Source organism: Artemia franciscana, chromosome 21, assembly GCF_032884065.1.
Source record: "Artemia franciscana chromosome 21, ASM3288406v1, whole genome shotgun sequence".
NCBI classification, from domain to species: Eukaryota; Metazoa; Arthropoda; class Branchiopoda; order Anostraca; family Artemiidae; genus Artemia; species Artemia franciscana.
The window spans coordinates 3,169,495-3,182,669 of record NC_088883.1 but is presented as its reverse complement, the minus strand read 5'-3'; the positions used below and the strand labels follow the sequence as shown (position 1 = coordinate 3,182,669).

General features: G+C 35.9%; 1 protein-coding gene across 1 annotated transcript in view; it reads left to right on the top strand.

Moving 5' to 3' along the window:
- LOC136040603 (uncharacterized) overlaps window positions 1-2,290 on the top strand; it is a 72,484-nt gene extending 70,194 nt beyond the window's left edge. Inside the window, exon 10 of the mRNA XM_065724860.1 lies at window positions 502-2,290. Within this exon, the coding sequence (XP_065580932.1) occupies window positions 502-673 (172 nt within the window). The 3' untranslated portion in view covers window positions 674-2,290. The remainder of the gene's footprint in view (window positions 1-501) is intronic.
- Window positions 2,291-13,175: the final 10,885 nt, after the last annotated feature.

The following is a 13,175-nucleotide window of genomic DNA, read 5'->3' as shown; positions in this document are numbered from 1 at the left end:
TGACAAAGTATTTTGTCAATAATTTAATGTAGTGCAATAAATTTCCTGTCTATGTTCCAAGTTTACGTTTTCAAACATCGGTTATTGTTTAAATTGAAAATGTTCTTAAAATCAATTCAATATGCTTTGAAATAAACATCCTTTATTATGTCAGTTAGGCAGAATTCTCAGATTAAAACCGACAATTAACCAGTTTTACGGCTTAGCTGAAAAACAAAAGAAAAATTATTTTCCAATATTATAGAAGAAATATAGTTAGCTTGCTGTTTTTGCTTTCTCCTTCGTGGATTGTTAATAAAGAAAACTTGTTTTTCACGATCTTTTAATTTAATGTTTCGTAATATGTTTCTGTTCATGTCTTAAATTTTAGATCCAAACTTCCACCCTGTTCAATGGTTTCACTCTGATTATAAAAGAAAGAAGATAATTTCCGCTTTTTAATTTTCTTTTCTTTTCTTTAACCTTTGCTTTTCTTCGGTCTAATTAACTCTTTTATTGTAGACCACAGACAAACGGAACATCGGATAGACAGTCTTTATCTCCTGTACCGCAGTCGCCTGGCGTTATGCGACGCGTTGTTGAGAAATCCGAGTCGCTCTCCTATGTCCTGGGATTCGAGGAAGAGATTGATGACATGATTGTTGAGCTGCGAAGCCCAAAGAAGTCGGTCTAGAGACTTCTCTGGAGGATGTGTATAGTTTGTGCTCTTTTCTAAACTAGGCTGCTACAAACTGTTAATAGCCGCTAATAGCGATGCTGGAAGCATTATCAGTAGAAACATGTTGAATGATATGTGATCCACCTTAAAGCAGCCCATGTGCAAGCTATTTGAAGTTGATGGCGCTAAAAACGTCCCAAGATCGGCCGACATTCAATTAAGATGGCGCTAATAATCAGTGGAAATATATTTAATATAGTTTAAATCGATCTACCGTAAAGCGAACCTAGATTAGGCTGTCTACTCGATTGGTTGAACAGAAAACAGTCAATTAAAAATTATACACGATATGGATCAGCCAAAACTAAGTTAAGATCCCTCTGCAAGTATAATCAGTTTCGTACGGCTTGAATACAACTTCTTTAAAGCCAGCTCGGTTAAGTTGATTAGTTGAAGAGCAGTCGCAGCTGAAATTCAGTCCAAGTTAGACTACTATCTATTCTATTCAAATATTGTAATTTATTGTAAATTTATGCCAAATTGTCCATCATAGCTTCATAACGAAATATTATTGTTTGTCACAAATTAATTAATTTGTTCTCAATAAATTATATACCATCTTATTTGGCATTTAATTGACTTACAATTTTTTACAAGTCAGTTAAACTCCCTTAAAATAGTGTTTAGAAATTACAAAAATACATGTTCCCTTAAGCTAGGAACGAATTATTGGGTTTAATTATTCAGATTTATAATATATTTTTAGTCAATGAAATATCACCTTTGTGTGGGATGCACCGGAGATTTAATTTAAACACTAAATGGTTAAGTTAAAGGAAGTTCCTAGCCTTATAAGTGTTATTGTTGATGCTGTGTTATCGTCTTGTGGAATTTTCGTTTACAAAGCAGACAATTTGTGATTTATTTATTTATTTTTATGTGTAGGATAAAAAAGCTACATTTTGGGATGCAATAAAGGGGTGATTTTCTCGTATTGGAAATGGATTGAGGGATCTCATTCCATTAAACCATGATTAGACAGAGATGTTTGATCAAAAGCCCGAGAACGAATAGTGTTAAAAAGCAATGTTAAATTCCGTTGTATACATCGTCAAAATGGATGTTATTTTTAAATATGGGGCAAAAAAGTTGCGAAAATAGGGGAAAGCCAAATTTCTCTGGTGAGATTGGGTCTCCTACCGCCTTGTTGTATCCAAACCTAAACTATTTTTTTCCTTCGAGAAGCTGCAAACAGTATTGTGGGATTATTTACATTCCACGATTAGTCAGGAAAAAAACAACAAAAAACAAAACACACACACAAAAACAAAACATCACATATATGTCATAAATATCAACATTACTGTGTTCACTTTATTGAATGTTCACCAATGTTACATCACAGAACTTGTTTGTTATTTTTATAGTTTTCAGTTTGTAATAGTCTTTTGACGGAAAATGCGGCTTTTTTGGCTAACATAGTCGTCTACTTTGTGTCTACTATAGTCGTTGCGAGTTTAGTTTTGCATACTTATGAAATTTTGGTTTATTGGAGAAGAGAAGCGAAATAAAGGGCTTTCTCTACATGTTGACAAAATGTAAAGAAGATATTAAATAAACGAGTTAAGAAAACTATTATGAATTCTAGTTTCTTATACTGAAAACGCACAGGTGGCTTAGAAACGACAGATCGAACAAAACAGAAGATCTCATCTCTAAAATATCAATATTTTTAATCTACCTAGGACATCAAATTAAGAATAAAATCCCCCCGGATCAATCCTAGGTCTATTTATACCTGAAAGCTTCCTTTTTTTAGAACTGTTTCTGGTTGTTTCAAGTTGTGGAGTTTTTAGGGTGGTGCTATACTTTCCCCGGTGTTGTCAGGTTGAAATGTGAAAATAAAAGGCAACAGTCAATGGTTTATTTATGTCCATTTATAACAGTATGTCGATTACCGAAGCCAACTACACCTTCAAATAAAGGTAAAATTTCTTAAGCTGTTTGGCACCATTTTTTTTATTATTATTATTATTGTTTTAATATATAGTTTTTTTGGCGAATTTTTCACGTTTTTTTTTTTTATTTAGTTTTGTCGCCAAGCTTCTATCAAAAGCTGCTTGACTGCATGTTTAAGAAAATAACTTTTTCATACAAATTGAATTCCCGAGTTTGTCTAATTTGTAAGAAACAGGGTTGTCTGAATTCCCAATTTACCAATGTGGACAGTCTCAGTTCGTTTTCACTGCCGTTATTGTGTTGTCTCTGTTTGATGTATTTTCACTGTCGGTGATTACCAGAGCCAACTATAACTTCACATGAAAACTGCGGTTTCTTAACCTCTTTGGTGTCATGCAGTACTAAATTAGCACATAGTGCTATTTTAGCATTTTTTATTCAATTTTTTACTATAGCGCCGAAAATCACTGTGTAGCACGCTAATTTTGGCAATTTTTATACTTTTGAAACTGACCATGGATGCAATTCCGCTGGGTAGTACCATCAATTTTTAGTAGTAACCCTGCTCTGATCTTTTTGTTCGACATTCTATTGTAGGTGAATTATCCTCTTCTATAAAAAAAAAATGCCACCACGGTCAGTTACGAAAGTGCTCACAATTCCCCAAATTTGCGAAGACACAGTGAGATAGTACTGTCGTGCTACCTTTGGCACATGGCTACATGGCACATTTGGCACAGATGGCTACCTTTGGCACATGGTACATATAATGAATTAATTAGCGCTAAAATAACACTTTTGTGATACAGTTTTCAACCCAGCTTCTAAAAAAGAGCAAGTCTCATAATCCGCGAGGAGGTGGGGATTTGGGTTTGTGTGATTTAACCAAATTAGGTTGAAATGTAAAACGATTAATGTACATACTAAGCAAGAGTAATCTTTTGATCTTCAGCATAAATGGTTATCGTTGATTAATTAATAAGATTTTGAGGAAACCAAATAGTCAAATCAAAATTTTCTTCAAATACAAATTTCATATAAAAAACTTCAATTTTCGCTTTACGGTTTGTCATTTAATATTGCAAAATATTTGTCATTGAAACATATCTTGATAGTGGTAAAAATTAGTCTAAGCAGGGCTTCAATAAAGAAGTATTTTAAATTTTGGCATAATGGGGCTTTTTACCACTGGCAGAAAAACTTTCTTGGTTATTTTAACTTAATTTGTTTTAAATACCATGCCAATCTAACCTCGAAACACAGAGAGGGCTATTACCCCTCAAACTGAGACATAAAAATGAACTTTTAAGAGGGTAGCTTTCGATCCCTCAGTAAAAGAATTTTATACATAGAGTTTCTTCTTATATTAGCATAGTACCAGGACTACTGGTATATTTCCTTTCTCTTTTGGAGGTAGAACAAGAAAGTTCTACTAATTTTGCAAGGTGGTTTTCTATTTGATAATTAGGTACTTAAAATAAAATAACTATCAGACAAGCATTCAAAATAAAATGAGGAAAGTATAAAACAGTAATACAAGATAACTGGAGTGAAACAAAAGGGAAAAGGGCTTGAAAGAAAGGAATGAACCATATTTCATCTCTGTCTCAAGATCACCTGCCTACTGTAGGAATAATAAAACAGAAAAATTGTACTGAAATTATTTCCGCCCAAAGTACAGCAAGCACAGGGAATGTAGATGATTTGAATCCAAACTATACTATGAACATGATAGCCCAGAGCAGGAATATCATAATTAAATTTAATGTAGTATCAGTAAAGTGGGAGGATTCCACGGCTGCAACTCAGGGGACTTGTGGCTACCTGATCAACCTCTACCACCAAGAACGAGAAAGCAAGATAAGTTAGTTCCCGGTAAAGCAAGAACAAACCGATGCGGTAGTTCTTTCGTTCCGGTTTCGTCGATATGTACAATAAGAGTTAATGTTTATAATTTGATTTGTATTTACAAGTGTAGTTTGATTTTGAATATGTTGTAAAAAAAACATAAATCAGCGATAGCTGCCAAGCTTTTGCTATTAAACCTGTCTACTACTTATACCCACCACACTCAGTTTTAGCTTATGTCTCGTAAGGCTGACTGTCAAGGCTTCTGGTGGTAAAATATCACGGTGAGGAGGGTTAGATAGCAGCATTTTGCCAAACCTCAGGATAAGCTCGCCCAAACGGAGTTCCAAACTTTGGAGTTCAAGGGTTGCTAGGGCATCGTGGTAGGAAATGTCTATGTTACTCAGGATGATCCTGGTTACCCGTTTTTGGACTGACTCCAGTTCCTGCATTATATAGGTGGTTCTTAATACTGACGGGCCCCAGACGGGACAGGCGTATTCAAGTATGGAGCGTACGTAATACAGGTATGCCCGCAGAAGACTGTGGGCGTTGCACCCGAAGCGACGCATTTTTGAAAGGGTTTGCAGAGATGCGTTTACTTTACGGGTCACACTATTAATATGGGTAGTAAAGGTGCAATCATGTGAGAAAATGACACTTAGTACTTTCACCTCACTCACATCAGAGAAAGGAACTTCAGGGGGGACGAAGTCTCTCTTTAGCGGGTTCAGTCTAAGTATTTTTGACTTAACAAAGTTAATAGTCATTTTCATATCAGAGCACTGTGATCTTAGTAGATCGAAAGTGATTTCGGGGAATTGTTTGGTGGGGACATTGCCATGAAGACGATAGGGGAATAAGAGCGACAAATCGTCGACAAATTTGTATTTGTCGGTATGTTCTACCATCAAGTAGTTGATGATGGCAAGAAACGTTATTCCTGCCAGTTTCGTCCCTTGCGGGGCACCACAAGTTATTTTACTCCACTCTGAGTCACAGTCCTCTTCGTATAAAGCAAATACCTTTTGCTGCCTTTCAGACAGAAAATCGAGCACAATGGCTAGCGTTTGGCGTTTAGCACCCATTCGTTTTAGGTTTTGGCATGCCACTAGGTTTGATAGGAGATCAAAAGCTTTGCGAAAGTCGATGGCTGCTAGGTCGTCAAAACAGCTTTGCTTCTCAAGCCATTTCAGGATCTGATTGTACATTCTGACTAGGTATATAGACGTCCCACATTTTGGGAGTCCGCCATATTGGTATTTGTCGATAGTCTGTCTTACTTGCTCTAGTAGTTGCCGCAAGATGAACGATTCTGTCACTTTTGCTAGGCATGGCGTTAGGGAGATTGGTCTTAAATCATCACATGACTCGGGTGGGTTCACTTTGGGAATTGCACGGATGTGGGCCTTTTTCCACGATCTAGGGAAGGTCCCAGATTCAAAGCACTGGTTTATAAGGACCGAGAGTGGTAGGGCTAGGAACAAAGCAAATTCACGTATAAGCTTTGCAGGGATGTTACACTGTAAAAACAAAAATTGTTTGAAATTCAACAAAAAAAATTTGTAATGTTTTTCAAAATTGGAATTTTCACAGCTGACATTGAATATTAGACATCATATTTGAATTCCATGATCATTATTGAATATCCAATTTGTTGAGAAACAAAAATGTTGGATTCTCATATCCGAATTGATTTTTCAACTTGTTGAACGGTAAACTAGTTGGATGTTCTCACATATTACTGAATTTTCAATTTGTTGACGAAACAACAAATTGGATTTCAAGATCCTTATTTGATTTTTATCTTTTGTTTTTAGATTTCCAGTTCTTTCGTTGGACATTTCTTACTACCGTTGTTTAATTTTCTAGGCCTGCTTTTATAATCTTACTTCTATTACTAGAGATTCAATCCCCGTGTTTAATCTTTATAGTAAAGAATAAACACCAGATAAATAATCATTTATTTGCAAAAGTATCAAACACATTTCAGAAAAATGTGATATGTTCAATTTCTTAGGCCTCTCAGGCTAACAACCGACATCTTTGTATAATTTTCTACTGAAAGTAAGGAGCAACATTAAAACTCAAAACCATCAGAAATAATTCCGTATATGAAAATGTTGTCCCCCTCCTCAATACATCGCTGTTCACGGTAAGGTTTCTAGCACTTTTAAAAAGCTTCCTATTCTAATTAAATGATCCTTGTGTTCCAGTAGTCGTTCTTAAAAAATTAGGATAAGAAATCAAAAAATTTTCCACAAAGAAAATTATCCCAATGGAAACCAACCTCAAGCCGAAAATCCCCCTTTCCGAAAAATGTGCAATGTTTCCCAATAACAAATACTATCCGTAAACAACGGGCAAATTATATACCTTATAGACGTATCCCAAGAAGCTAGGGGAGGATTCATTTTATCTCAAACATTTGATCGGATGATTTTGGAGAAGACGGGTTGGGGCAGGGGGGCTAGTTGCCCTCCATCCTTTTTTGTTACTTAAAAAGGGCACCAGAAGTTTTAATTTTCGTTCAAATGAGTCCTCTTCCAATGTTCTTGTATCATTTGTTCGACAGAATCACCCCTGAAAAAAAAACACGTATCTGTGATCTTTCTTCTAACAAACAATACAAAATTCCACATTTTTGCAGATAGGAGCTTGAAACCTCTACAGTAGAAAAAAACAGCACTTATTTAGCCACTGAACTATTTTTAATGCTAAAGGGCCGACCTTTATTCGGTTGAGGTTGAGACATAAATGACCGATGAGCATTACTTTGTTGTAGGATGTCTTGAAAAGAAAATCATAATAAAGCATCAAATTTTCAAGAATAATGTCCTTATCTGCGATGCCTTTAATCTTATACGACAGTAGCGACAGATCTTGGGGATTCGTGTCATCTTAGAAAACTGTCCTTTGGCACAGTTATACTACGTGATTTTTTTTTTATCGTAGGCTATACGAAACATGGTTTCCGCCGCAATTTGTACATTAAGGGATTACAGGGGCAGGGTGATTTCTAGTTGAGGGGTGTGGGCCGGTACAATAACCACGTTTTGAAACAGAACTGGGGCAATTTATCATCCAATGGTCGGCTGAACATCACTTATTACAAAATCTAAGGACTCTTAAGAGCATGCGGATACGAATAATTTAGTTCCCGACTTTCACGCCATCTTTTATTTCTAGCTCCAGCGATTGACCATAAGCAAAATTTGGCTTTACAGTACGAGAGTGCCTGAACCTCACAGCCTCCTCGACTCCTGGGGCTATTTAAAAAGCAAATCATCAAAGTCAGGAATGATATTGACAGAAATGCCAAGGTACTTACAACGGGGACTTTTGCTGTTTGCTGTTGCATGTTTAGTAGGGTATTACAGAAAACTTTGGGGAAGGTTTCGCCCAGCTTAACCACCAATTTGTCACGAGTGGCCTGGACACTAGTGATTGATTCAGGACCGGAAAGACTATCAAGTATTGCTTACGCCTTGCTGAATTGTTCACTTCAACAGGTAACTTGTTTACTATAACAGTAACATCATCAGATATAACAGAATTTACCACTGCAGTTGATGAAAGCTTAGGAAAAAGTTCAATGTAAGCATAATTTTTTGCCTTTGCACTTCTGACGACTATAGCGAGTGAGTTAAAGCTTTTTATTGTCAAATAATATCTTGAACCACCTTTTGGGGTCATGCACTCTTTTTGAAAGTTTGTATAAGTCAAACCATTTACCATGTCGCCTAACTTTGTGGGATCGCTTAGTAACTATGATAGTAATGAAGAATAGGATATGAGAATAAAGATACAACTTGTATATCCGCAAAAGATATGTTAAATATTGAATTCTAGTTCTTTTAGAAATAGAAATATATAGAAGACATTTAAAATGAGGGTTTTAAGTATAGGCAATAAAGCATTAACTAATCACTGTTTCTTTTTAAAAATATTATTTTAACAAACAATGTCAATTTTTCCGAAATCTCATAAATTGACTAATCAAAATTTTAAAATTTCATAACTATGTAGCATATCTTTCCACTTTTTTAAAGTTTTATATATTTCGTTTGAATTATAGAATTCACAATTTTATAAGAAAGTCTATTTCTCTATTTCCACTCCCTCCATATCTATTTATTACACGGTTGATGTGTACCTCAATATTTCGGTGAACGTTTGTAATGGCTAGTCTTGACAGTCTGGATTCCGTCAGTTTAGAAAAAAATCAGTACCAGAGAACAAAATAAACACATAATTATTTGCCTTCTTTTATGAACAATTTTTCGAAAATCTTTTCTTCTTGAATGATTACTCCGACCTTTGAAGGATTATTTCGACTCATATACTTATTTTTAAGCATATACCCATATGAACGTCCGGGGAAGGAGGGAGGAACCCTATGATTAAATTTAAAATACAAATTATATAATGAGGAGGCGTGTTGTTGTGACGAAGAATGAAGTGGGAGCCGTACTGCGTGTTAGGGAAGAATCTTTTATGTTTACGGGTCTCAACGTGAGTTTTATCACAAAGCAGTGTACTTTAAGTTTAGTTAATTCCTTTTTTTAATTAAACGCGATTGAACCTTGAACCTTGAAACATTGGCCCTTGAAAAGTTCTAAAGAGTTTGACCTTTATTTTAATGTTTAGGATGAACAAAGGAAGTGATATGTCATACAATCCAAAGCTTTAATTATATGCAAATAGGCAGTGAAGTGGCCACCATTAGCTTACAAAAAAAACACAACTTAAATTGATAATTTTTAAATAATTAAAAACTTATTAAAAACTGATATATTTAAAACCAATTACAGAAAAAACTTTCGTCCCAACCCAATCAGACCAAGCTGTCCCAACCACAAATGCACCACTACCTCTGAGGGGGCTTCCCCCTAGCAGAGGCGCCATTTGGGCCAAACCTTGGGGTGGACATGAACTCCATTTTGCCCCCCCCAACTTTCACGTAAGAAAAAATGCGAGTTTTGGCAGCACATCGATCGAATATTCTAAGTAAAAACTCATTTTCATCACCCATGTGTTGCATGGAAATGTTCTGTAACCCAATGTCGAACTCAGCCACACTGACCTTTAAGATTAATTATAACATCAAAGATCATAGTCAACGAGGTTAAGTGATTAAACTGAAAGTGGAAAATTCAACCGGACTAAAGGCTGGCCCTCCTCAGCGAGAAACTTTCTTATTTAAGTAAACAATACGTCGGTGAAAGTAATAGGTGTGCAGTAATTTCAAATCAATTGGACAGAATGGCTTATGTTGAACATAATGGATTATTATGGCCGGCAAAGGGCCCTTTGTGGTGGAAGCTTGGGCCTTCTGAAAAATCTGGGGTGGGCATTTGCCCACCCCTGACCCCCCCCCCCCAAATGCCACCTCTGTTCCCTAGATCCGCCACTGAGCAGAATAAGAACTTCAGACCAACCGTTCTTAAAAATAACAATACTAGAAATAACATGAAACTTTACAAGAAAACATTCTTATAGTCTCATAAAGAATGGCAGAGAGAAGAGACTGCAATTTTTACGGTAAGATTATACGTAGGAAAAGGTTTGAATGGCATATCCAATTCTACCAAATTTCTTTAAATTCTATTGTTTCTATCCCTGGGTTAGCCTTCATTCTGGGTTAATAATTGCTCAAGTATTATAAGTTGCTGAGGTAGGCCTAGGTATATAAAAAATGTCCATAGCCCCAGTTTCGCAGAATATCTTTTGCGTAAAATTTCATTTAATTACTTAACAACTTTCTTAGAATGTAAGATGATCCTAGACTACAGTTGAGCCACTCAATCAAGCGTAGATGCCCGCCAAAAATATTGCACGGGGAGGACACCAGAATAATAACGGTGAGAGGAGGAGTGGAATACTTTTGAAGATTAAAGGTTATATGCAAAATAAAATTCTCAACGAAAAAAGGCAAGTACTTTATTTTACCTATCAAATGAAGCAAAATTCAATAAATTCTTAAATGGTCGAGAGTCCTGGCAAAAACATCAATTTCAACTTTATCGATGCTTATGCATTATATTGCCAACACTAAAGAGTTGAAATTAGGTTAATCCGAATGAAAAAAAAACAACACACAATGAAATCATAATACTTTAGATACAAATTAGGGCTGTATATTTGCACATTAGAGAGGGGGTGCAACCTGACCTAAGCTACCGCCCCCAAATTAATGTAGAAATAAATAGCCCAAATTATATAATTTTAATATAATTTTAATTTAATATAACTATATAATTTTAATTTATTCTGTCATCCGCCACTTGTTTTTCACTGAGCGCAAGCTCATTGTTTTTTAATACAGACAGATAAAAACGACTTGTTAACGAGTTTCACAAAGCGTAAAATTGAGTGTTGGCAGTATAATGCATATGTACCCTTTAATCTATAACGCATTCAATTATTATGTATTTAAGATTAATATATTATGCCCAAAACGTAGAATAAAAGAAAATAAGACTAAATTGCAAAAAAATAAGAGAAAAAGGTATCATATTAATGGGTCCATTTAATTTTTGAGCAAAACGTCGGTTATATTTTGAAACAGCACAAAAAGATTTCATCTTATTTATAGTTCGATAATGAAAATACCTTAAAATTTATCTTGAAATCCCCCTCCCCCTTTCAGCATAAGTACCATGCTTTCGTTTTTTTTTTAGAATAATTTTTCAATCAACTCCCTTATATTCTCAGACCTTTGAAAATTCATCAGAATAGCAAAAGAAAACAAGGTAAAAGCGTAAGGTTTTACCAGTACATAATATATGTACATAATATATATATATATATATATATATATATATATATATATATATATATATATATATATATATATATATATATATATATATATATATATAAGTGACTTTTTTTATCGTAGGCTATACGAAACATTGTTTCCGCCACAATTTGTACAGTAAGGGATTACAGTGGCAGGGTGATTTTTTACTTGAGGGGTGTGGGCCGGCACAACAACCATGTTTTGGGACAGGACTGAGGCAATTCATTATTAAACGGTCGGGTGAACGGCACTTATTACAATATCTAAGGACTCTTAAGAGTATGTGGATACGAATAACTTCTTTCTCAACTTTCACGCCATCTCTTATTCCTAGCACCAGCGATAGAACATTAACAAAACTTTGCTTTACAGTACGAGAGTTCCTGAACCTCAGAATCTCCTCTATTCCTGGGCGCTCTTTAAAAAGCAAATCATCAAAGTCAGGAACGACATTGACAGCAATGCCAAGGTACTTACAATCGGCGACTTTTTCTGTAGCTGTATCCAATACGTTTGGTAGGGCATTATTGAAATCTTTGGGGGCGGTTTTATCCAGCTTAACCACTAATCTTTCACGAGTGGCCTGGACACTAGTGATTGATTTATTACCGGAAAAAATATCAAGTATTGCTTCTCCCTTGCTGAATGGTTCATTTCAGCAGGTAACTTGTTTACTATAACACTAAAGTCATCAGAGATAACAGAGTTTAACACTGCAGCTGATGAAAGCTCAGGAAAAAGCTCAATGTAAGCAGGTAACCGAGTTGAACTGACATTAAAATATTTGCACACTGGTATTACTTTTAGTTCAAAGGCGAGAGTAAGTCAAATGTGGAACATAGGGTACATCGGCTGGGTAGTAAACAACGAGATTGGGGACTTTGGCACTAGTAGCATCACATTTGCAGACATGGGCAAAAATGTCTTTCAGATTATTCAGTTATCTATAAGTGCCAACCCGCTGAAAGACCGAGTCATTCGGTAAAATCTTACTCCAAGGTTACGCATCGCTTTGAAAATTTCAGCGCCACTAAAAAGATCCAAACCATTATGGTTAACATCATCTTATTAATTCCCATGTTAAAACTCAATCACACAAAATCCAGCTTCGGTAAAATAATCAGTTTATCTTGATTCTCCATTTCTCGCATTACTAAGCTCATAGGATTTTTCTTCTTCTTTTTCAGCTGTGGCGGGCTTTTCAGTCGAGACTATTCAACCATTTTCCTTTTGACTAACTCTGTGAGATGAACAGAACAACTGAGTTGATTGGTCCTTATTTATCTTGAATTTGCTCAGATTTCTCTCAGTAAATCTTTTGATACTAGGAGTTGAAATGTAAGACAATAGACGTTGAGTTCTGTGCTCTGTGTGAAGCTATGGTCAGCAAGACTCTTGGCTGATATTGAGATTTTGTGGTGTTTGAGCATTCTGTGATCCCTGTCCCTACCTAATGTATTTGTGAATGAGCTACCCCTTATCACCAGAAACGAAACCACTCTTTAAGCGAACGATTCAAAACTCATAGATCCTGGCAACACCCCATTTGCCCTCCAATCCCTCCAAACTGATCTCAATCACATGTGCTCCCGGGTTAAAAGATGGCTGCTGGAATTCAATGCTGAAAAATGCAAGGTCATACACCTCGGACACAACAACCCCAACCAAAAGTGCCTTATGCCCAAAAACCCTGGGAGTCACCACTTACTGGAGCATGTTCAGGAGGAGAGAGACCTTGGAGTTGTTATAGACTCCCAGTTGAAATTCAGCTCCCACTCACAGAAGATCTCAGCCAATGCTAGCAGAGCCCTAGGCATCATTAAACACAGCATTACCAGCAGAAGTAGACATGTAATCACCAAGCTCTACAAAGGACTGGTAAGATTGTGTTTGGAGGTGGGAACC